Source organism: Antechinus flavipes, chromosome 2, assembly GCF_016432865.1.
Source record: "Antechinus flavipes isolate AdamAnt ecotype Samford, QLD, Australia chromosome 2, AdamAnt_v2, whole genome shotgun sequence".
Classification (NCBI taxonomy): Eukaryota; Metazoa; Chordata; class Mammalia; order Dasyuromorphia; family Dasyuridae; genus Antechinus; species Antechinus flavipes.
Genome location: NC_067399.1, coordinates 276,079,156 through 276,105,369, shown reverse-complemented (window position 1 = coordinate 276,105,369; position 26,214 = coordinate 276,079,156). Strand labels below are relative to the sequence as shown.

General features: G+C 33.7%; 1 protein-coding gene across 3 annotated transcripts in view; it reads left to right on the top strand.

Annotated features, from left to right (window-relative positions):
* The window catches only part of TTBK2 (tau tubulin kinase 2), a 251,713-nt gene that overhangs the window by 16,842 nt on the left and 208,657 nt on the right, over positions 1–26,214 (top strand). For 2 of the 3 annotated variants that reach the window (XM_051977162.1, XM_051977161.1), the window contains exon 2: positions 23,996–24,131. In XM_051977162.1, the coding sequence (XP_051833122.1) occupies positions 24,063–24,131 (69 nt within the window). In that variant the 5' untranslated portion in view covers positions 23,996–24,062. Of the gene's footprint in view, positions 1–15,551; positions 15,626–23,995; positions 24,132–26,214 lie in introns of those variants that run through there. The other variant, XM_051977160.1, reaches the window with a different exon arrangement.

The following is a 26,214-nucleotide window of genomic DNA, read 5'->3' as shown; positions in this document are numbered from 1 at the left end:
TCTAGCTAACAGCTCTAAAACTACATCAAATTACAGGGGTCATATTACTTTACACCTAATCTTAATTGGAAAGACTGTTAGCATTTCTTCTTTATAAATAATGCTAGTTTTAAATTTTAAATGGATGCTATTTAATCTATTAAGAAGTAATCCATTTATTCCTGTGATTTTTAATATTAGAGGCAGCTAGGTGACACATTTACTAGAGTGCTGGGCCCAGAGTCAGGACCACTTGAGTTGCCCTAAACACACATTAGTTATGTGATCTTAGGCAAATCATTTAAACACTATCTGCTTCAGTTTTTTCAATTGTAAAACAGGGATCATACTAGCACCTACTCCACAGTAGGTGGAGGATTTTGAGGATCAATTGAAATAATATTTATGAAGTATTTATTTAATACAATGCCCAACACATAGTAGATGTTTAAATGCTTGGTTTTTCTCCCCTACTTTTTTATAGAGAAGTATTTTGTCAAAAGCTTTTTCAGTATCTATTGATATAATCATGTGGCTTTATTCTTTTTATTAATATATTGTGTTGTTTATTGTTTTCCTGATATTTAACCAAAACTTTAATTCCTAGTATAAATCAACCTGGCAAGAGTGCAATTTATTATCTTTGTTTATGTTGTTGCAGACTCTGCCAATATTTCAGTAAATATTTTTGCATTGATAGTTATTAGACATAATAGTCTATACTTTTCTTTTTCTGGTTTAGATATTAGATTCATATTTCTTATTTAGGAGTTTGGTAGGATTGTGGGGATCAGGTATTTTGTGCTGAATCAGTTTGGGTGACTTCATTTTAAAACTTTGGTTTTAATCTTGAATATGTGACAGGTAGACTGTCTTAAAATGGCATTGCACATGCTCACTAATTCCTTCTCTTAAATTTTGTAGACCAATCAAGAACTGAAGCTGCATTAACCCCCTCTCCTCATTTGAAACATGGACCAATCAAAATTTTTCTTTTCTTTTATATGGAAATTGCTTACCCCCTCTATAAAGCAGAATAAATAACAGATTAAATCTTGCTGGTTTATCTACCTATGTTGCCTTGATGTATTCATAAAGGTCTTTTATCTTCCTGAGTTTACCTCAATTGATAAGGGTGAGATCCTAACCTAGGTTTTTTTATTTGTTTTGTTTTTAAACAGGATCCCTTCTTTCCCTGTTTTTGCAAATATGACATAATATGGAAATTAATTATTATTAGAAAGTTCATAGGAGTCACTTGTAAATTAAACTACAGGTCCTAGGATTTTTTCTTTGGGAATTCCTTTGTATCTTGTTCAGTTTCTTATTCTAATAGTGGATTATTTAAATTATCTATTTATATATAAATATTTTATACTTATATATAAAGTGTCCAGATTATGTTTTATACATAACAAATTATGTATTTGTTTCTTTCTTAATCTGGATATTTTATATTTTTGTAAATAACCCATTTCATTTGTTATCAAGATTGTGGGTGTATAATTGAACATAATAGTTAACTATTTTTTCCTCCTTAGTTTTTGTGAATTCTCTCCATTTTTGTATATTGGCAATTTATTTTCATTTCATTTTATCAGATTAGCTAAAGTTTTGTCTAATTAGTTTAAAAAACAGACTCTATTTGTAGTCATCAATTTTCATGTTTTTTTGGTTTTTTTCTTTTATTCATCTTTTATTTGTGTTTTTTTTGGGAGGTGGTATTTAATTGAGGGTTTTTTTTTTTTTTTTTATGTTGGGTGTTTTTTGTTTTTGTTTTTACTGAGGCAATTGGGTTTAAGTGACTTGCCTAGGGTCACACAGCTAGGAAGCGGTAAGTGTCTTGAGGCCAGAATTGAATTTAGGTCCTCCTGATTTCAGGGCTGGTACTCTATCCACTGTACCATCAAGCTGCCCCCTCCCTTAAAAAAAGAAAAGAAAGAAAGAAATTCATTGTTCTGTTCTTTTTCATTTGAAGAAAATATTTGGAGATTTGAAGTTTTCCCTAAGAAATCTTTGGCTTTTTCCTCAAAGAAATGTTATTTTACTGTCATTAAAAAAAATGAAATTATCTGTTTCTATAAATTGTTTTTTATTCACATATTCTTTAGAATGTAATTGTTTATCATCCATTTAACTCTGAATCTTTTCTTCAAATGCCCCTTTTGGATTATATATTTTTATTGCAATGGTCAATCATGGATGTTTTAAATATTTCACTTTTCTGAATGTGCTCTGATTTTTTTTTATTTCCTACAAAGTAACATTTTTTGGTAAAAGTGTCACACACTGTTGAGAAATACACATATTTGTTTTTATTTCTACTTGGTAATGCCCAGAGCTCTCTCATGTTTAACTTAACTAAAATTTACTATTCAGGTCTTTACCAACTTTTTTATTATTTATCTTTTGAAATCCCCAAGTTTTATTTTTCTTTTGTCTTTTTCTCTCTGTAAGATTGATTAATTTTTCCTTTAAGTACTTGGGGACTATGCCATTTATTGCATCTATATTATTCACTGATATTATTTCATTGTTTATGGTGCTTTTAAAAATAAGATAGTTTCCTTGCTTGTCTCTTAAATCTGCTGCCCTGTCCGAGAGCATAATTTCTACCTCTGTTTTTTTTTTAATTCATCTAAACATAATAATTTCTAACCTCTCATTTTAAATTTGTGTAAACATAAATAACATATTGTTGTATTCTGCTTTCTGATTCCTCTTGCTACTTTTTTCCCATATAAGTGAATTAAATCACATTCACTTTTACAATTACACACTATACATTTCCTCATCTATAAGATCAACTTTCTGGTGGTTAACCTCTCTGAACTTAGACTGGACCTATGTCTAAAGGCCTATAGCCTGTATTGAGACATACTTCAATTCGGCAGTCATTTATTAAGATGTACTACATTCCAGGTATTGTGCTAAGTGTTAAGAGATCCAAATATAAAAACGAAACAAGATCTACTTTCAAGGAACTTAGTCTATTGATTCCTTTTTGTTTGTTTGTTTGAAATTCTTTTATTTTTAAAGCTTTTTAAAATTTCAAAATATATGCATAGTTTTCAACATTGACCCTTGCAAAACCTTGTGTTGCAATTTTTTTTCTCCCTCCCTTCCCTTGATACCCTCCCCTAGATGGCAAGTAATCCAGTATATGTTAAACATGTATAATTCTTCTATACTTATTTCCACAATTATCATGCTGAATATATGATTTTTCTTATGCAAAATGAGAAAGAAAAATTAGAAAGAAAACAAAATGTGAGTAAATAACAAAAAAAGGTGAAAATGCTATGTTATAATCCATGCTCAGTCCCCACAGTCTGCTCTCTATCACAAGACCATCGAAGCTTGTTGTGATTTTCTTCTCTTAAATATAATAGTTCTCTCTGCGAGAGAAGGTTTCTCGGGGAGGTTTTTCTTGGAGGCAGCCTTAGTTTCAGTTCAGATCAATAATTACCCCAAAACGCAGCCAGGTGATAAAAGTTCAGATCTTTTATTGTCTCTAATATAGCCCAGTTAGCTTAGAGGCCTATCTCTGCTTGATTCCAAGAGCTCTTGCCGCTTTGTCCTCTGCTTTCTTCAGCTTCCAGAGCCAGCACCAAGTTGAATCTGTCTTGCCTCTGAGAGAGCCTTCTCAATCTTCCGCTAAACTCTTGACTTGTAGCTTCTTCCTCTGAAAACTCCTCTGACTGGCCCCTTTGAAGCTCTATTTATTCGAGAGAGAGGAATTGTGGGATGCCAGAGAGAGGGATTATGGGTTTCTCCCATAGTGCTCTCTAGCCCTAAGAGCTTCAAGGGAGGTGTGAATTCACAAAGTTACAAAGTTTACTTTGTGAATCTCCCATACTTGTGAATTCCAATGAGTAAAAATGTGAACACAAGCATTGTATTAATTAGTTCTACTTAGTACCTTGTTTCAGGTTCTGGCTCAAACATCTTCTTGTAAGATCAGATCAATAATCAACTCTAATGAGTTAGCAGTTTGTAAAGATTCCAACAGAAGCTGGCCTATATTACTTCACTGTTGAAGAGAGCCAGTTCCATCAAAATTGATCATCACATAATCTCATTGTTACTGTGTACAGTGATCTCCTGTTCATTTCACTTAGCATCAGTTCATGTAAGTCTCTCCAGACCTCTCTGAAATCACTCTGATGATCATTTCTTATGAAACAATAACATTTCATAACATTCATATACTACATATTTATTTGGGATTCTCCAACTGATGGGCATTCACTCAATTTCCAGTTTGTTACCACTACAAAAAGGACTGCTACAAACATTTTTGCACATATGGGTCCCTTTCCCTTCTTTAAGATCCTTTTGGGATATAGACCCAATAGAAAGACTGCTACATTCAAAGGTATGCACAGTTTGATAGCCGTTTGGGCATAGTTCCATATTGCTTTCCAGAATGGTTGGATCAGTTTATAATTCGACCAACAATATATCAGTTTTCCCACATTCCCTCCAACATTCGTCATTATCTTTTTCTGTTATCTTAGCCAATCTGAGAAGTGTGTAGTAGGTTTCTCATAATCTATTGATCCTACTTAAAACCTTCCTACTTTGTTGTTGTTCTTTGTCCTTGGTTCTTGAAGAGAACCATGACATCAGGAAGGTGATGCTATAACATGCAAATGAATTGAATTTAAGTGAGAGAGAGCTGGAAAAGGGCACCAGTCTCACCTTCTTCTCTGGAGTCATCTAGATTCAGTAGCAAGATATATATCAGGATGACTGGAAATGACCCTTTGTGCAGTGGGAAACCTTGGTCTTTTTATGCTAAGGTCTTTTAACAGATTTTTTTTTAACAGTTTAACTAAGGCAATGCTCAACTAGTGGTTAAGGCTAGGTAAGAAATGAGGCAGAAAATGTGGCTTCTTTCACCTAGTCCAAAAAAAAAAAGTCCATTTAGAAGGGGAAAATCCTCAGAAATTCTACCCCAAACCAGAAACAATTTCTATTTACATTCATTCTCAGCCAGTCAGGTCCCAAATAATGACCAAGTGAGCCTGGGATATCTTGTTGACCAGTCAGCGAAAGCCAGAGTAATTTGATTTTTAAGGCATGGTTTTTAGGAAAAAAAATTAGCCCATAAACTCCAAAGTATCTTGCTGGATTTCAATGATCAAAATTGGTGTAGGAAGGGCCGCACAGACCTAGCCATTCTTGTAGAGCCGTCTAAAGTCCAGGGTTATTTCCAAGCTATACTTGTGCATAGAATAAAATTTTGCTGTAGTAGATAATTGTGTATGTATTGTATATTTCTATTCATTTGAATTCTCTTTTTCTTCTTCTGTTTTTCCTCCTGCCTCCTTCTTTGAAAAGGAGGAGGAGGTGTGGAGAAAGAAGAACCCGATCAATACTAGTAATCTTCAATTGAAAGGGTTTGTTCTCCTTTACTCAACTTTCCTTCCTAAGCTCCTGCTCCAATATCTGGTTCCTTGTACTTTCTTTTAAATTTCCCCCTTTATCCTTTTATGATTCTTTCCCTTCGAGTTTGAGGATTGCTTTGCTTGTGACTATCTGTAGCCTTGCTAAGTCATAATCAGATGTTAGAGATTGTGCCCGTCACAGACTTTACCACAAAGTCCAGCTTTTTGAATTATCTCTGTTTCTTGATATGGCTCCTCTACCCCAAAGAGTACAAGTTGAATTCTTTCTTTGTGTGTTTTGCCTTTTTTTTTCTGAATCAATTGGGGTTAAGTAACTTGCCCAGGGTCACACAGCTAGGAAGTATTAAGCGTCTGAGGTCAGATTTAAACTCAGGTCCTCATGACTTCAGGGCTGGTGCTCTATCCATTGTGCCACCTAGCTGACTTTTCTGGAGATCAGATATATCCTCTGTCTTTGTTCTAATAAGTCTTGGATGGACTCATACTGGCTTGAGACCTGATTAGAAGAGGGAGTGTTATATTCTGTCTCCTTGGAATAATATTGTTCAAAGGAGTGGTCAAGTTAAGCAGTACTTACTAAAACTCACATTGGCTTCTATGGCACAGCTCTTCTCCCATGTCTCACAGACTAATAGCTACCTTTTTGTGAAGCCATGGACTAGAAAAAACTAATTTCCTTCTCTTCCTCTTTGGTGTTCTTGATGACCAAATTGTGTTTGGGGCTCTAATATTTAGATATTTGCTGGGGAATGTGCAAGTGCCATCTTAATTAGAAGATGCAACTAACTTTCTCCCCCTTCATTTCTCTTTACTCCCTAATAGTTGGTCTATGTTCCAGTGGATTTATTTGTTCACTGAATATATAATTCACATTCCTGTCTGTTCCTTCATCATCTTGTTTGAATATAAATCTTGTATGACTTTATCTGTTTCTTTTGAGGCAGCTAGATAACACAGTGAATAGAACACCAGGCCTGGAGCCAAGAAGTCCTTGAGTTCAAAATCAGCCTCAGATACTGACTAGTTATGTAACTCTAGGCAAGTCATTTAACTCTGCCGCAGTTTCCTTATCTGTAAAGTGAGCTAGAGAAGGAAGTGGAAAACCACTGTAGTATATATCTTTGCCAAGAAAAACCTCAAATGAAATTTTGAAGAATTGGATGTGACTGAACAACATCAACATCAATTTTTTTTGATTATACTTTCTTTCCTATGTTTCCTCATAGTGCAAACATTAAAAATACTAAATTTGGGATGAAGCGACAGGAATTTGAATCCTGACTTTGCCAATAAGTTACCTTGTGACAATGGGCAAGATCAACTGTCTGATGGTTAGTCTCTTTGGACTGAGACTGGAACTGAATCTACAGGTATATTGTCTGTATCTGGGCTAACACTCTTATATTCAGAATGTTTACTATATATCAGACACTATGCTAAGTGCTGGAATTATAAACACAAACAAAACAGGACCCACTCTATTGATTCTACTTGAAACCTTCCTACCTCTGAATAAAAATAACTGATAGCTCTGGACATTCTTGTAGCATCTTCTAGAATCTAGGGGGTGTTTCCATGCTACACTGGTGCATTAGAATAAAACTTAGTGTAATGGCTAGCCCAGCAGCATGAAAGTTCTCCCAGTCTCCTAGACTCTATAGACCCGAATTCTCTCGGCTTTTTTTTTAACCTCCTGCTGTGCCCCCAGCACAATAACAATAGTCCTTTCCCTAATGTTTCTTGGAACTACCTTTTCCATTGCTGCTTGCCAGGACCCTAGTCCAAGAGGGAGCTGTTTAAAGTTTCTGAGCAGAGGATACCATAATTAAACTTTTATTTTCCTTTGAAAGATCAATCTGGTAAAATGTCACCTATCTGGGAAACCTTGTCTTCCCAGCTGGCTCATTTGTTGTCACACTTATTTTTTTTCCACTGGTCCCATAATGGACCCTCTGACTTTTTTTCCCTACTTAATTGCTTTTGACCTGTCATGATTTATTTCCTCACTTGACATTCTCTGGGCAGAATACAAGTCTCATAGCTTCTCTCCTGAATTTCTTTCCCTTCTGAAGCAGGGACAAAAATTTTCTGAGGTTTTATGTGAATTTTTATTGTTCTACTAACAAAGAGAGAAACAGAATTGAAAAAGTTAATGTACAATGCCTAACCTCTTTCTACCTACATTTTACCCCTTCCCATTTTAGATTGTATAGAGACAAAGTTTTGACTCTTAAAAATAGGTGTTAGTATACCAGTGACTGGAGTAAGATTTATCTATATTTCAGAATAAAATCAGCTATTTTATTGGACATTTTATTCCAAGAATTGGGTTCAGGGGTGTTAAATAGAATGAAGGTTTTAGATAAAAGAAAAAGAAATAGGCTTTGAGACACTGTAAAAACTGACTTTGAAACCTAAGATAATAACAAAGTTGACTTGCTTTCAGAGATAGGTAGATTGTAGCTACAGGGGAATACCCAAGAAAATTTGTCCAACAAAAACCTCTACATTAGAGGTGTCAAACACATGGATCACAATACTCCTGAATGTGACCAGAACCAGATTAAAATGTAAGTGGGAAATATTGAACAAAATATATAAAAAGACAGTAAAATATGGATAACATTTGTATGTAGTTTTCCTGCAGCGATCCTTATCCATAAACTCATGGTTTAGTGGCCCCCATTTTTGAGTTTGATACCACTGCCCACATCATATATAAGGAACATCCTTATCACAGCTGTCTAAAGTCAATAACTTTGCAGTATTGAGTAATATGTCAGTAGTTTTTGAGGAATATTTATTCCTGCTAATTTAAGCTCCTAATTAATACTTTTGGAATGGGAAAGCAGGTTTTTTTTTTTTTTTGGTCACTTTATAATATGAACAAATTGAGACAATAGAGAAGGGATGTTGATTTCAATTCATTAATTATATATTAAGCAGCTGCATTATGCCAGGAAGTGTGCTAAAATAAGTCTCTCTCCTCAAAGAATTTAGAGGCTGTGGAGGGAAAACAGTATGTACACATTGAAGCATAAAATCTATACAAAGTAAATATTAAGTAATAAGAACATCAACAACTGGAATGGTCAGGAAAATCTTTCTTTGAAGGTATTGAGTGACCCTGAGTGAGCTTTTTAAAGAAAATGCGGGATTCAAGAGATTGGGACCAGGAAGGGAGAACATTGTAGGTGTGAGAGAAAACTTGAGCACAAATATGGAGGAAATAGATATAATAATATGTTGGAGACAACAAGTAGAACCATGTTGGCCAAGTGACATAATGCATGAGGGTCTGTGGCATGAAATTATCCTGAAATGAGTAAGTGTCAAACAGAAGTATCAAACTAGAAATTTTCCTCACCTTTAAGATAAAATATGAATATCACTGTTTAGTATTTAAAGCTGTTAACATAACAATTTGGCTTCTGGCCTATCTTTTCAGGCTGATTGCATATTCCTCACCTCCATGATCCCTACTATCTAGCCACACTAACCTTGCTGTTCCTTATTTGAGATATTCTGTCTCCTATCTTAAGGTCCTTATATAGGCTGTTCCCCTTGCTTGTAATTTCCCTATTCAGCTTTGCCAGTTGTAATTCCTAAATCCCCTCAAGGTATAGCTCTTCAGTGCCACCTTCTTCAAGAGACCTTTACTAATTTCCTGGGTTATTAGTCCTCTCCTTTCTCATCACTATTTATTTTGTCTGTGCTCTGTGTTTAAATCATCTGTGAACATAAGTCTCCATTTCTTGTAGAGTGAGGAAGAGAGGGGATTCTTTAAATTTTTTGTATTTGTATCCTGAGCTTCTATGTGTCTGGCACACATAATAGATATTTATTTGATAATAACAATATTAGAACCTAGTATTTATATAATACTTTAAGGTTTGCAAAGCACCTAAAATATTTTCTCATTTTATCTTCTCAACAATTCTGGGAGTAAGTGTCATTATTTTTATTTCCTTTTTATAGATTGGGAAACTGAGGCAAACCACAAGAGGAAAAAAAAAGAAGAAAAAGAAAAAAAATAACATAGCATGTATTGATCTACATTCAGTCTCCATAGTTCTGTCTCTGGATGTAGATGGTATTTTCTATCCAAAGTTTATTGGAATTGCCTTGGATTACTGAACCACTGAGAAGAATCAAGTCTTTCATAGTTGATCATCACTCTGTCTTGCTGTTATTTTGTACAATATATTCCTGCTTTTGCTTACTTTGCTCAACATCAATTCATGTAAATCTTTCTAGGCTTTTCTAAAATCAGCTTGTTCATCGTTTTTTTATAGAATAATAATATTCCATTACTTTTATAGACCATAACTTATCCAGCCATTCCCCAATTGATAGGCATCTTTCCAATTCTTTGCCATCAAAAAAAGAGCTGCTATAAATATTTTTGCATACATGGTTCCTTTTCCTTCCTTTGTGATTTTCTTGAGATATACAGATCCAGTAGTGGCACTGATATTTCAAAGAGTAATTTATAGCCTTTCCTTCATCTTTTCTTCATTTTTTTTCTCATTTATTTTTTCCTTTTCTTTTTTTCCCTTAGCTTCCCATCTTTTTTTTTTTTTTTTATGAAAATCTATTTATCATGAATGGACCAGAAGCATTGTGACTTTTACTTTTATCTAGGTTTTTCCTTTGCAGTAATTTTTCGTGTATATTTTTATGTGTAAATATATATATATATATATATATATATATATATACACAAACATATATATGTTTTTAATTACAAGTTATTTTTCATTTTACAAATTTAATTTTCCTTCAATGTGTGTTGTCCATATTTTGATCTTCCTTGGGTCTGTTTTAGCAACATCTCCCTATTTAGAAGCATCTCTAGACTTCATTAAAATAGTATTTACTACTTATTTTAGATGATTAAGAGTAATGTCAAATTAGAATTAGCTTATATTGCATTTTATACTTTAAGTGATTAGTTTGCTTATTTTAAGAAACCATAAACTTAGGACTGGGAAGGATCTTAGTCATCATTTTGTCTTGAAGGAAGTGAGGTCCAGGAAAGGGTAAATGACTGCTCTTAGGTCACACAAGTAGTGACTGAGCCACTTGTGGGTCCAAATCATTGTTCTTTCCATTGTACAATGTGTCTCCATGAAATTGCATCAAAAATATTACTGACCAGTATTGACATTCAACTCAGTTTGTCTTCTCAGGTATAATTTCATAATATGATAAAGAAGGGCATTTAATTCTAGAATGTGTTTTGGCTCACACAATTTTCAGGAATCCTTACCTCATACTACAGAAAATCTGTTTTAGTTCTAAAATCTAAGATTGCTTTCAGGGTACAAATTATTTGGGTCTTTTCTTACCAAAAGAGACCAAATTGAGTCTATCATTCCTTCACTGTGGACTTGGACTTGAGGAATGTATCTGAAGGGTATATATCGACTTCTGGTCAAGCTGGAGCTCCTTGTCTGATGGCAAGCTATGTTAACTATGTTGTGCATTTTCATCCAGTCACATGTTAGAATGAATTGAGTAAGACTGATAGAGAACAGATCATTAAATACTTTGAAATGATAGCTATTTAGTAGAATTGTCTCTTTGGTTTGTAGGAATTGATGCTGTAGGTCAGTAACTAAAAGTATAGTAAAGTCCTAACTCCGATTTGATTTTCTCCTCTTTGTCTTTTTCAAACTTCTGGCTTCATTTAAGCCTCTGATCACGTGCTATTTTTTTTTTTAAATCTTTATCTGTTTTGTTGCTAGTCTTCTATCCCATTTCAAATTATGTATATGCTACTAATTGTAATAGCTCATATTTATATAATGCTTTATGCGTATGTGCATGTGCATCAGTGTTTATGCATCTGTATATCTGACAGTCAGACTTCCCAAATATTCAGTCTATTCAGTAATCATTACTTATATTTTCATTTTATTTGAGCCATAGTTTTTTAAATCATTTCATATTTCCCTATATTTTATGATCTTTAACCCTTTTCCTCATCCTCACTGTGATCTTCATTCTCTTTATCCTTCTGTTTTGTTTTGTTTTTATTTTTTTACCCTTCTCTTCTTTACTAGGCTATCATCCTTGCATTTTCTACACAGTCCTTTTTTCCCTAACTTGATCCTTTGGTGAACAGATCAACTTACAATATCTTTTATTTTTGAATCCCCTGATCCCTTATCCTGATCATTTCTTATCATGTTACCATTCCTAGATTACTCCTACCATCTGCCATCTTCACTTCTAATCACATGATATTCAATGGAATTGGAGGAATTAATGAAATGTTAAGTGGGTTCATTAATGAATGTTGAGTGGGTTCACTTCAGATTTATGTCATCTAAACATAATCAACATATTCAAGATACACACTCAACTGGGCCCTCACTGAAGTCCAGTAATCATTCTTTACACATCTAATAGATTAACTATGCCATACCTCATAGCAGTTGTTCTAAATCCTCTCATTTCTTCTCAAACCTCCCATGGCATTTCCTCTTATCAGCTTGAAGACCTTGCCTCATACCTCACTGAAAAAATTGAGACCATTCGCTGAGAATCCTTTCTCTTTTCTTCCTTCATTTCACATCACTCAGCCATTCCTCTACCCTCTCCTCCTTTACTTCTGTCTTGAATAAAAAAGGAGCCATTCACCTTGCCACAGCCAACTCCTCCACATGTATCCTTTCCCTTTTTCTCAAATCAGTTGTGCCCACTATCATTCCCATTCTCTCTTCTTCACTCTATTTTAATTTGCTGATTCCTTCTTTGCTGCCATTTAAAAAAAAAAAAAAACACCTCATTTACTTGATCCTATCATTGCTGCTAGATATCATCTTGTATCTATATTCCCCTTCTTAGGCTAAAGCTCTCAAGAATGTTGGCAATGCTTGATGCCTCCACTTCTTTTCTCTCACTATCATCTAAACCCTTTCCAGTCTAGTGTTTGATCTCAACATTTAGCTGAAACTGTACACTCCAAAGATACCAGTGACCTCCCAATTGCCAAACGTAGTGACCTTTTTTTCAATACTCATTCTTCTTGATTTCTCTGTAGCATGTGACACTAATTACCACCTTCTCCTGCATATTCTTTCCTCTAGGTTTTCATGATGTAACTCTCCTATTTCTCTTTTTATCTGTCTGCTTCTTAGTTTTTTATCTTTGTCATATACACTAACTGAAGGTGTAGCATAACTCCTATCCTAGGTCCCTCTTCTATTTTGTGCTATACTATCTCACTTGGGTGAATTCATAGCTTGTATGAATCTAATTATTATCTATGTAGATGATTTTTCTCTTGTTCCCACCCAGATCTATATTCTATTCATATTCTCTTTTCTAAACTACAGTCCTAAATAACCAACTGCAGTATAGATATCTTGAATTGGATGGTCCTAAACAGAAATTGTTATCTTTCATTGCTAACCTTCTTCTCTTCCCAACTTTCCTGTGGATGTTATGAAAAACCAGAGAGAGATTAGGAGAATTGACAGTATTAAATGCAGCAGTGAGATCAAGAAGAATAAGGACTGGGGAAAAGTCATCAAATATGGTAATTAGGAAATTGTTGTTAACTTTCATAAGGATACTTTCAGTTAAGTAATAAAATCAGAAGTAGAATGAAGAGGGTTTAGAAGAGAGTGAGAGGTAAAGGAAAGGCTCTGAATATAGATGCTTTTCTCAGATGGTGGCTGAGAAAGGGGGAAAGATATAGAAGAATAACTATAAGACATGATATGAGCTTATAAGGTTTTCTTTTTTAAATATTTAAAAGAATTTTATTTTTCTTAATTCATGTAAATGTTTTAAACATTCCTGTTTTTTTTTTTAATTTTGAGTTCCAAATTCCTTCTTTTTCTTCCGCCCTCCCTTCTCTATTATAAGAAGGTAAGCAATAATAAATCAGAGCTTCTTAAACTGTACATCATGTACCCATGATTCATTTTCAGTAAATATTTTATTTGTATATCCTTATACCTGGGATTGTGTAAAAATTTCTTGGCTGAAAAGGGGTCCTGAGTGTGTATAGATTATACATGCCAGGTCATGCAAAACATATGTCCTTATTAACTATGTTACCAAAAAATGGACAAAAAACTCCCCAAGAAAAATAGAGTAAAGAAAATATGCTTCTATCTGTATTCATATTATATTAGTTCTTTCTCTGGAGGCAGATAGCATTTTCCATCATATATCTTTTGGAATTGTATTGCTCAAAATAGCTGTCTTTCCCAATTGATTGTTGCATGATATTTCTGTTACTCTGCACAATGTTCTGTTCCCTTAACTTTGCAAAGTTCATATATATCTTGCTTAGTTTTTTCTGAAATAATTCTACTCATCATTTCTTATACCACAATAACATTCTATCACAATCATATACTAGAACTTATATGGCTATTCACCAATTGATGGGCATCCCTTCAATTTCTAATTCTTTGCCACCTCAAAAAGAATTGCTATAAAATATTTTTGTACAAATAGGTAACCTCTTTCCCCTATTTTGAATGTCTTTGGGATACAGAAAATTTAAAAAAAAAAATGAGGGAGATATTAGGCTCGAAGGACAAAATAGTCAGTAACTTTAACAATGTAGTGTTTGACACACCTGAAGACCTAAGCTTTTTGGATAATAATTCACTGTTTGACAAAAACTGCTGGGAAAATTGGAAATTAGTATGGCAGAAACTAAGCATTGACTCTACTTACCACCATACACCAAGATGAGGTCAAAATTGGTTCATAATCTAGGCATGAAGAATGAGATTATAAATAAATTAGAAGAACATAGGATAGTTTACCTCTCAGACCTGTGGAAGAGGAAGGAATTTTATGGCCAAAGAAGAACTAGAGGTCATTCTTGATCACAAAATAGAAAATTTTGATTATATCAAATTGAAAAGTTTGTACAAACCAAACTAATGCAGACAAGATTAGAAGGGAAGCAATAAACTTGGAAAACATTTTTACAGTCAAAAGTTTCTGATAAAGGCCTCATTTCCAAAATATATAGAGAATTGACTCTAATTTATAAGAAATCAAACCATTCTCCAATTGATAAATGGTCAAAGGATATGAACAAACAATTCTCAGATGAAGAAATTGAAACTATTTCTAGCCATATGAAAAGATGCTCCAAGTTATTATTAATCAGAGAAATGCAAATTAAGACAACTCTGAGGTACCACTACATACTTGTCAGATTGGCTAGAATGACAGGGAAAGATAATGCAGAATGTTGGAGGGAATGTGGGGAAACAGGGACACTGATACATTGTTGGTGGAATTGTGAATACATCCAGACATTCTGGAGAGCGATTTGGAACTATGCTCAAAAAGTTATCAAACTGTGCATACCCTTTGATCCAGCAGTGTTAGTACTGGGTTTATATCCCAAAGAGATCTTAAAGAAGGGAAAGGGACCTGTATGTGCAAGAATATTTGTGGCAGCCCTGTTTGTAGTGACCAGAAACTGGAAACTGAGTGGATGCCCATCAACTGGAGAATGGCTGAATAGATTGTGGTATATGAATGTTATGGAATATTACTGTTCTATAAAAAATGACCAACAAGTTGATTTCAGAAAGGCCTGGAGAGACTTACATGAACTGATGACCAGGAGATCATTATATACTTCAACAACAATACTATATGATGATCAATTCTGATGGACGTGGGTTTCTTCAACAATGAGTTGAACCAAATCAGTTCCAATAGAGCAGTAATGAATTGAACCAGCTACACCCAGCAAAAGAACTCTGGGAAATGAGTATGAACCACTATATAGAATTCCTAGTCCCTCTATTTTTGTCAACCTGCATTTTTGATTTTCTTTACAGGTTAATTGTACACTATTTCAAAGTCTGATTCTTTTTTTGTACAGCAAAATAACTGTATGGATATATATATTTTGTATTTAACATATACTTTAACATAAATAACATGTATTGGTTAACCTGCCATCTCGGGGAGGGGGGAGGAGGAAGGAGGGGAAAAATTGGAACAAAAGGTTTTGCAATTGTCAGTGCTGAAAAATTACCCATGCATATAACTTGTAAATAAAAAGCTATAATAATAATAATAATAATAATAAACTGAGGGAGATAAGTGTGTTTATAGGTAGCAAAAAGGAACCAGGAGTTGGAGAGAATGATGATAATGATGAAAGAATGTGACAGTAAGAAACATCTTCTGGAAAACACAGAAGTCAATAAAATCAAGACAGGTTGGCCTTGGTAAGTCCATCTAGCAAGTTTGGCCTTGGTAAGGATAATGACCATTTCTTCTTCAGGGATGGGAATTAAAAGGGAGAGAGTATGGAAGGATATCAAAGGATTGTGACATGAGAAAATGAAAATTAGGAACTCATGGTGAATGACTTTGCTTTATATTGTTGGAATTTAAATCCTGGATATGATTAATGCATAATACCTTACAAACTGTCAGGAAAAGGCTGCTGCTACAGTTTAGAAATACCATTAAACTAACAGCTAAAATAGTGTCAATGTTAGATAATAGTGGGGATTGAAGTGATCATATTGCTGTTGTGTATTCTTTCCACCATAGCAGATTTTCACCTTTTCATGATTTTCTATCCTGTTTGTTTCTTGTCCATGTTCACTCAATGTATTGGAGACCTTTCTCTAAATCTTTTTAGATTTTCTAGAAAAAAGTACAGAACTTGAGCTCTCATTCATTATTCCTATATTTCACTGGAAATACTATAGCAAATGTATCCACTGTCTTGACTTTTCATTGCCCTTTAGGTTATCTCCATCTTTGACTATTTTTCAAAGATTGTGATGTATTCCAAGACTCAAAAACCATAAAGCATCACTCGGAAAACATTTGTATTAAAATTTTGTTTTTTAGGTCGAGCAGCTTAGGATCATTAAAAAGACTGAAAAGACTGTACAGATTCCCCAGTGTAATCCATCCTGCTCTCTTCCTCCTGTTCAATTTTGGGCCCAACTGGTTGTCCATCTGCAGTGGGCATCTGCAGTGCCTGACCCAGATAAGCATATAGTGTTGGAGTAAATGAACTGTTTACCAACTCTACATTACACTTAAGACAAAAGGCATTTCACCCATAAATTTCACCAATTAAATGGTTCTTCCTAGCTTTTGACATTTATCTTCAGTGCACTTCTCATCATTGCAGACCAATCAAGAATTGCTGCATCATCTCAGTAAAATGCATATGATTCACCAAAGACCAGAAAGTATGACCTACAGAAAAGAATCAGAGCAAATACCTGACTCTTTGAGAAATACCCCAGTTACTCAAATACTACTTTTTTCATATTTAAATGTTTCTTTGTGTTCTCTTGATTCCTCTAATAAGCATTATCTCATATATTGTCGGTTTCATGTATTTTTGAAAAAAATTGTTATCTTTAACTATCATTTATCTTTCTCCTATATCTTTTCCTCTTTCTCCCATGCCAGAGACACATATCTTATATACATTTTTTAAAAGAGGAAAAGTGAAGTTTTGATTCTCACTTATAGATCCCTAGCTCCACCTCTCCAAAGTAGTGGGAATAAATATCTTCTTGTATCTCTTCTTTGAGGTCAAGCCATTAATTTCTCTTTCTTTCTTTCTTTCTTTCTTCCTTCTTCCCTCCCTCCCTCCCTTCCTTCTTTCCATCACTTTCTTCCTTCTTTCCTCCCTCCCTTCCTCCCTTCCTTCCTCTCTTCCACCTTTTCTCTCTTCCTTCCTTCCTTCCTTCCTTCCTCTCTTCCTATAATGTTTTCCATATGTAGTGTCTCGTGACCCTTCTGGATGAAAGTATCTCTGAAAGATATGAGACTTCTGTGTGTTCAATTTAGCCTCTTCCATTTCTTAAACATTAGTCATATTTATCCAACGTACTTTTCCCCATTGTCCCCTGTGCCATCTTTATATTAAAGCCACAAATATATATTGACTTAGTTGGGGAGCATTTGCTCAGTTCTTTATACAATTTCTTTTCCTCTTCATCTGCAGCAGATTTTGGCTCAAAAAACTTCAGTTTTCTTCATGGTAGTCTTTTTATTTATATACAGCGTAAGTACTGAAAGATGAGATGACCAAAGCTTACATCAGTGATGTACCTTGTTACCTTTTGATACACAAAGAAAAACGTTTAATTTCCTTGTTTATCTCTACAAAGAGAATCTTTGAGCCATCCTTTGATTTAGCTACAATGTTTTTCTTTTGGTTTTATTTATCATGAGAATATGGATATTGACATGTTTTATTTCTTCAACAGTATGGAAATTTTTTGTTGTTGTCAGAAAAAGATCTCACATTTAGAATCCCTAGAATTGTTAATGTTTACAGATGGTCTAAAAACTGATTCTTTAGTATTTTCTGCTTCCCACTGTATGATTTTTTCAGTATATAATCTTATTTCATATTTTCATTATTTCATTATTTACTCTTTCCTAACATACTTCTAATCACCTGTGCAAAAGCAGAAGGAGAGAGCTACTCAGGGTTGAAATTTTTTTACATTTTTATCCTCTTAGATTTCCAGGTCAAATAATTCACCATTTGATGGCTAACGTATTGGCAATGAATACCTCTATACTTAGTTGATTCTCTCAGATAGTAGACTCAGAAAGGTAACACTTATTAGAGCTTTTACTTGCCGAACATCAGCATAGTTTTTGAAAAACAAGATTTTTTTTCATCAGAACACAACTTTTTGGAAATATTCTTATTATTAATATCATTTAAAAATTATATAATAAGTATATAATCAGAATTTGAGAATTGGAAGGGACTTTGAGCAACCAACTAGTTCAATTCATACCCAAAAGAAATTCCTGTTGTGCTTGACAAGTAGTCACTATTCCATTTTTTTAAAGAGTATTCAGAATTGTCTCTTAACTTCAGATTTTTCCTTCAGTATTATGTATGTGATTTTGGTTCAGATATAGGCTATATTTCCTCTCAGATCTGACTTGTATAAAAACTGAATGAAGCCTGCAGTCTTGATTTTAATAGTTATGGCAGTGAAAATATGATAGTTCTAAAGGTATGATAAAATTAATATAACATCTTTATTTTTTAATTAAATATAAAAATACTTTTGCAGCAAAAATTCTAATAAGATAGTTTTGTATTATTTGTCAGTGTATACCACTCAAAATGCTTCATTTTAGGAGTGTTGCCTAGAGGGAACTCTATTATTTTGTCATGTCCTCATTATTTCATATACTAAATTAGTGATGTCTGAATTAGTGTTATTATGTTATCTTAAGGGGGGCGTTAGGTAGCACAGCCTATAGAATGTCAGGCCTGAAGTCAGGAAGATTCATCTGGTTTCCATCAGGTCTCAGACACTCGCTGGGGCAAGTTACTTAACCTCATTTGCCTCAGTTTCCTCATCTGTGAAATGAATTGGAAAAAGAAATAGCAAATCATTCCAATGTCTGCCAAGAAAACCCCAAATGAGGTCACAAAGAGTTGGACGTGACTGAAATGTTAGAACAAAGGTACTAATTTATAAGGAATTGTAGAGTTCTTTGTAAATCTTTAGACCAGGATATTAAAAATATCCTTATTATGAAGGCTAGCTGAAGATATGAGAAAATTCTAGTTCAGTTATCTCCTTTTTCAGAACCAGTCCAACTCAGGAAATAAGAGTGAGATACTTTCCATTACTCTATTATGCTGAAATCTAACATCCGTTAACCTTACAGGTTTGCATTTGATCTTTGAGCTACATGGCCAACCTACCAGTGTTGGGTTTTCTGCAGTACAGTTTGAATGTTTGATAATTCAATGTTAGAAAGGACTAAAGTATCTAGTATATTAATCTTCAGTATCTTCCTGAGACATGGTATGTCTCATGTCATTGATAGACTGTCCAATTTTCATAGGCATACAGCAATGAAGTCAGCACAACAGCTGTGTAGATTTACAAGTGCTTTAATACTTGTGAAATTAATCAAGAGCCATTGAGTTAAATTTAGGATATTTTAGTTCATGAGAAATTGTCCAAAGAAAGAATTTATTCCAAGAAAGTAGTCTGAACTTGTCACTTCTTCCTATTATTTAATATATTTTCTAACATTTATGAATTTTAAGCATGCATTTGAACTTAGTATAAATTCCTTAATTATAAGTTGCTATATAGGTAAGAGGAAGATGTTGGACATGATTAATTAGAAGATTAATTTTGATTAATTAGAAGAAAGCACTGCCATTATACTTAGCTACAGGCTATTTCCTTTACCTATAATCTTCTCCTTCCTTCTAGCTCTCCCATTTTTCTCTCTTTTTAAAAAAAGATTATTTTTTACACATTCTTTTCTTTTTAAACTTTGAATTCTAAATTATTTCCCTGCTTCTTCCCCTTTTCCTACCTACTGAGAAGGCAAGCAAATGGAATCTTTTAAACATGTGAAATTGTGAAAAAATTATCTTTCACTTTGTACTCAGAGTTTATCAGGCTTCTGTGGAAATAATAAATAGCATTTTTTAAAATCATGAGTCCTTTGGAATTTTTTGGAGTCATTGTATTGATCAACATAGTCAAGTCTTTCATAGTTGATCATCATTACAATATTCTGTTCCTGTGCACAATTCTTTCCTAGTGATTCTCATATTATTTTGCATCATTTCATATAAGTCTTCCCAGGGTTTTCTGAAACCATTCATCTCATCATTTCTTATTAGCACAATAGTAGTTCAAAACAATCATGTACCAAAACTTATCCATCTTTAATGGCTATCCCCTCAGTTTTAAATTCATTGCCTCTACAAAAAGATAAGCATTTTTATACATATAGGTCCTTTTCTTTTTTCTTTGTTCTCTTTGGAGTATAAACCCAGTAGTAGTATTGCTGAGTCAAAGGGAATATATAGTTTTATTATTCTTTGGGTATAGTTCTAAAATATTCCATAATGATTAGACCAGTTCACAATTATAGCAGGTTATTAGTATATCTATTTATCTTCACTTATTTCAACATTTGTATTTTCTGATAGGTGTGAGGTGGAACCTCAGAGTTTTTTAATTTGCCTTTCTTAAATCAGTAATGATTTAGAATTTTTTCCTATAAATTCACATACTTTTGATTTTTTTCCTCTACAAAATGCCTGTTTATATACTTTTTACCATTTATCAATTCTGGAATGGCTCTTTTTAAAAAAAATAATAAATTTGACTCCCGTATATATTTGAGAAATGAAGCTTTTATCAAAGAAACTTGATGTAAAAAATATTGCTTTATTGTCTATGGTACCTTTTTAGCAAAATGTAGTTTCCTTCATTATCTCTTCATTAGGTCTGTCTTTTGCTTTGTCTAAGATCATAATTTTTAGTCTTGCCGTTTTTACTTCATCTAGAGTAAAAACATTCTGCTCAATCTCTTTATTTTAAATCTGTGTGTGTCTTTCAAATGTGTCTTTTACAGGCAAAATATTCTGGATTCTGATTTCTAATTCATTCTGCCATCTGTTTCTGTTTTATGGGTGAGCTTATTGCATTCACTTTCACAGTTAAACATTTTCTCCATTTATTTTCTTCTGTTTATCCTTCTCTCTTTTCTTATCCTGTTCCTCCTTAAAATCTGTTTTGCTTTTGGCCACTGCTTCCCTTAATCTGCCCTTTTTAATTATCTCTCCTACTTTATTATCCCATCTATTATTCCCTTCCCTTCTTATTTCCCTTTTGATTTTCTTCATTTTTATACTCAACTGATTATATATTGTATTTTTTCTCTTTGAACTAGTTCTGATGAAAGTGAAAATCAAGCATTGTCCATCAATTCTCTCCTCCATTTCCCTCTCTATTGTAAAACCTTTCTTACACTCTTCTTCCTTTCCTCTTCTCCCAGTGTATCCCTCTTTCATGTCCCTCCATCTTTTTGAATTCAACTCAACATAATGAACTTGGACTTATTATATTCTCTATGTAGACTTCTTTTAATTTCCCTGATAATGATTAAGTTCTTAGGAATTACATGTATCATCTTTCTATATAAGAATGTAAATAATTTGACTTTTTTGAGTCCCTTATGATTTACTCTTTCATGTTTACATTTTTATGCTTCTCTTGAGTATTGTGAAAAAATTTCTACTCAGTTCTGGGTTTTTTCCAATCAGGAATATTTATTTGAAAGTCCTTTATTTCATTAAATATCGATTTTTTTTTCATTTGAAGTATTACACTCAATTGTGCTAGATAGATTATTCCTTATTGTAATCCCATCTGATTTGCCTTTCAGAATATTATATTTCATGCTTTCTGTTTCTTCAACAGAGAAGCCACTAAATTTTGTGTGATCTTGACTGTGGTCCACAACATTTGAATTGTTTCTTTTTAGCTGCTTTTGGTATTTTCTCCTTATCTGAGAACTCTGTAATTTAGCTATACTATTCCGGGGAGTTTTCATTTTGGGATATCTTTCAGAAGGTGAAGTTTGAATTCTTTCTATTTTATTTCTTTTCTATTTTGCCCTCTGGTTCTAGAATAACAGGATTATTTTCCTTGATAATTTCTTGAAAGATGATGTCTTGGCCCTTTCTATGATATTAACTTTTAGGTAGTGCAGTTGGCTCTTTTAGATCCATTTTTTAAATCAGTCATTTTTGTGATGAGATATTTCAATTTTTTTTCTTTTTTTATTCTTTTAACTTTATTTTACGGTTTCTTTATTTCTTGTGTAATTATTAGTTTCTCCTTGTCCAATTCTGATTTTTAAAGAATTATTTTCTTCAGTGAATTTTTGTGCCTCTTACCATTAGGCCAATTATGTTTGTTTTGTTTTGTTTTTCACTATTGTTTGTATCCTGTTTCCCAAACTGTTAATTCTTTTTTTTTTTCATAATTTTCTCTCACTACTCTCATTTCTTTTCCCAATTTTTCCTCTACCTACTCCTATCTCTTTAACTCTTCCAGCTAAGCTAGGATCCAATTTGTTGTTGTTGTGGTTTTTGAGGCTTTTTTTGTAGCTATTTTCAGTATTAATTGTAGCTATTGTTGTCTCCTGAGTTTATTTCCTATTCTTCCTTGTCACCAAAGTAGATTTTTTGGTAAAGTTCTTTTTCTTGTTTCCCCTTATTTTTCCAGCCTGTTTCTTGATTTTGAGTTTTACATTCAAGTTGGGCTTTGCTTACCTGCAAGTGAGGAGGCACTGTGCCAAATTTGAGTCTTTTTGTGTGTTGTGTTCAGAATTAGTTCTGGGAGTCTGTCAGTATTTGCTGCTCCCAGAGTTGTCTCATTTAAAGAGAGGTATGGTTACTACTTTTCACAAAAATGACTGATTTTAAAAAATGGATCTAAGAGAGATAACTGTCCCTGCTCTCCTGCAATTGCAAGTACTAGCACTCCTTTTTGCTGATTATTATTGATATTATGATATGGCTCCTACTCCCTTGTACTTCTCTCTGCCTTTTAACTGTGGAACAGAACTGTGTATGGGCATTAGAGGTGACAATCACTAGCAATATTCCGTGCCAGCAAAGAGCCCATCATAATCTCTTTCTGATCAGTTGTCTGGAACCGCCTCTCTTTTACTGTCTCTGAACTGAGAGTTCCCAAAGTTGCTGCTGCAGTTGGTCACAGCCACTCTAGGCTGGTATCTACTCTAGTGTCATAGACCTGCTCCTTTCTACCTCCTAAGCTGTATTGCGCTGGGAAAATAGCTCATGCTGACTGTTGGCTCTGCTGCTCCAGAATTTGATTTTAGAAGTTATGTTAATTTTGTTTGGAGATAAATATTGGGAGATTTCAGTTGAGTTGTTTTCTGTACTCTGCCATCTAACATGCATTTCCTTAAGGAAGCTTAAAACAACAACAACACACAACTAAAACCTTAATTGCTAGCTTTTGAATTAACATTACTTTGTATTCTGATTATTTTACTTTCACAGGCCTTTTATTATGTTTATTTTTTATCTTATACTTATTTGTATAACCCCTTTATCATAATAGAGTTTATAATCCATATGAAGGAGGTCACTTTCTGAATTGTCTTGGTATGTTCCAAAGTATCATTTGCTTATGTTGGTGCTCAATAAATATTCATAGAATGAATGAAGACCAGTGTTTAAGCCTTGATTATCCCTTACTGGCATTGTGATCTAGGGGAAGCCACTTAACATATCTCTGTCCTCATCTGAAACTTGAGCATATCTGCTCTGATTCTCTCATGGGATTATTGAGAGGATCAAGTGCAATAATTGATGTAAAGTTGCTTTCTAAACTGTAAGTAATCTTTGCTATATACTTATTAAGCATCTTTATTTCTTTACATTTTATAATATTACATAGTGCCTAGACAAGTGATTTACAAGATCAGCAAGTAGACTTGCTGACAGAATTACTGCTGTGCCACTGGGTCCCTCTAATATAAATTATTATGAACAGTTTCTTTTTGGTAACAATATCTTTTGGAAAGTCTAGCAGAAGGCATCTCAGGCATTTTAATGTGAAAACATAAGTGATGTTTTTTAATCCATTAAATACTATTTTTGGAATTGAGTTAGTGCTGGGTATTTTTTCCTCAGCAAAGCAATCTAATTAAGGTAATGGTTCCTACTGCTGAAGTACAACTTGTGTTAATTAGTCAACCCTAATATGCTGCTGTTGTTTTTCGTGCTTCAGGTTAAATGGAAGTCACCCTTGGGAGCTGGATGCCTGTGTAGTAGATCTACCACATCAGGAGATTGCGATGAGTGGGGGAGGAGAGCAACCAGATATCCTCAGTGTTGGTATCTTGGTCAAAGAAAGATGGAAAGTGGTAGGTCTGCTTTTTATATAAAAGCTGTATGAATTATTATTATTCAACAAATATTATTCAGTGAAGCAATAAAGCATGTATTAATTTGTTTATATACTTGAAGCAGTTTTTCTGTGATTAGAATAATTATTTTTATAGGCAGGTATGTAGCCCAGTGGAGTATTGGCCCTGGAAATCAGAAAGATTCATCTTCCTGAGTTAAAATTTGGTCTAGACACTTGCTAGCCGTGGGATCCTGAGCAAATCATTTAACCCTTTTTGCCTCATTTTCCACATCTATAAAATGATTTGAAGAAGGAAATGGTAAACTGTTCTAGTATCCTTACCAAGAAAATCCCAAATGGGGTCATGGACAGTTGGACATGATGAAAAATGACAATAACAACTATACCCTTTTTTATCCTTTCTTCGGTCATAATGTCATGTTGAGTTTTCACAAAAATGATACTTTCATTTCCAAAAGGAAAAAAGAGCTTCAAAATGCTTACAAACACGTAAAATAATTTTATTAAATTTCAAAATTCGTTGAATGGCAAATGATTGGGTGAGGGGAGAGGGGGTAATTATGTAGAAAAACTAGAAACCATATCTTTGGGAAGACTTGACTTTGAATAAGACCATCCTATTATTCAAACACTGAAGTATGTTTTTTGTTTGGCCTCTTCCACCTAGTTATGCTTTATGTCAAACAGTAGTTATATGAACATAAAAAAAACTCAACACTATATGAGACTCAATCTAAAACTTCATTACCACTCAGAATTCTGTCTCTTGCAGATTTGATAATAATGTCATATCCTTCCCTTTTATAAAGTTGCTAATATGTCTTTGTGCTCCATCAGAATGTTGAGTCTGGCACTTTTGGGGAGTTTTTGTTTAGTAATATTAAAGGAAAGAGGTATTGCCACATACTTTATCCAGTCTTTTCCTCTGTAAATGCTGCTCAGACTAACTAGTAATGAAGTTTTAGATTGACTAACACCTGAAGTGAGTTGGCAGAGTACATGGGAAAGCATGTTGATCACTCCCTTGCCTGTAGCCTTGCATTAGGAGACTCAGATTGGGATTGCAATCCCAAAAGCAGCTATATAGGTCTACTCTGTTTTCTGACATTGTATACTTTTGGAGGGCAGGGAAGGAAAAGGGAAATTAAAAAGTATATTGTTGCCTCTTTCCAGAGTCAGTGACTAAGATAAAGAGGAGGAAATTTTAAGAAGACTGGTATTAGAAAGCTGGTAGACTATTTCTATTTTAAAATTAAATTAAATTTGATATGTATTAAGCACTTCCTTTGGACAGAGCATTGTACATTATTTCATTAGGTTTTAAACATAATTCATATGCTTGCCATTTATTGAATGAATTCTCTAAAGTGGCGAAATTCTATGACACTGTTATCCCTGTACTGTAGGGAAGTATCAACTGAAGAATCCTTTGGATAATAATGGGCAAATTTTAAGTAAGATATTGATCTTGTCTCTATGGAGCGTATCCTGGAGTAGGGGACACTTAGATAACTGCACTAAAAGTGTTGTTGTGGAAGATCTAAGGCAGGAATAGATTTTGGCAGATTTCAGAATATTAAGATTTGCTAGAAATAAATCTTTGAATTGAATTGAGCTTTCAAAAGGAATTCATTAGGCAGAATTTTGGGGGAAGAAAGGGAATTTGTGGCCTAAATAACAGTATTAGTAAAGTCATTCATTAAAGAGATGGGGAGATCAGGAGCATGCTATAGTTGATGAGCTTATTTAGGCTGGAATGTAGAGTAGGAATATGAGAAAAGGCCAGAAAGGTAAGATAGCATCAGATCTTGAAGGACCATGAATGGCCAAGGAATTCAATATATGGTGAGGAATTTTTAAATTGTTTTGAGCAGTGTCATCATGTAACAACCCGATTTGTATTATAAGCAAGATGAATTTAGGTAGAAATATGAAATATTGCTGCAACTGTAGGAAGGTGAAAAAGTGGACATAGGAAAGTCTGTCAGTTGTGCAGGTAGGATCTATTATGTTGGTACCAGTGGGATTAGGAAGAAATGGATAAATGCACATGGGGATTTGAGAGGATTTAGGAAAGA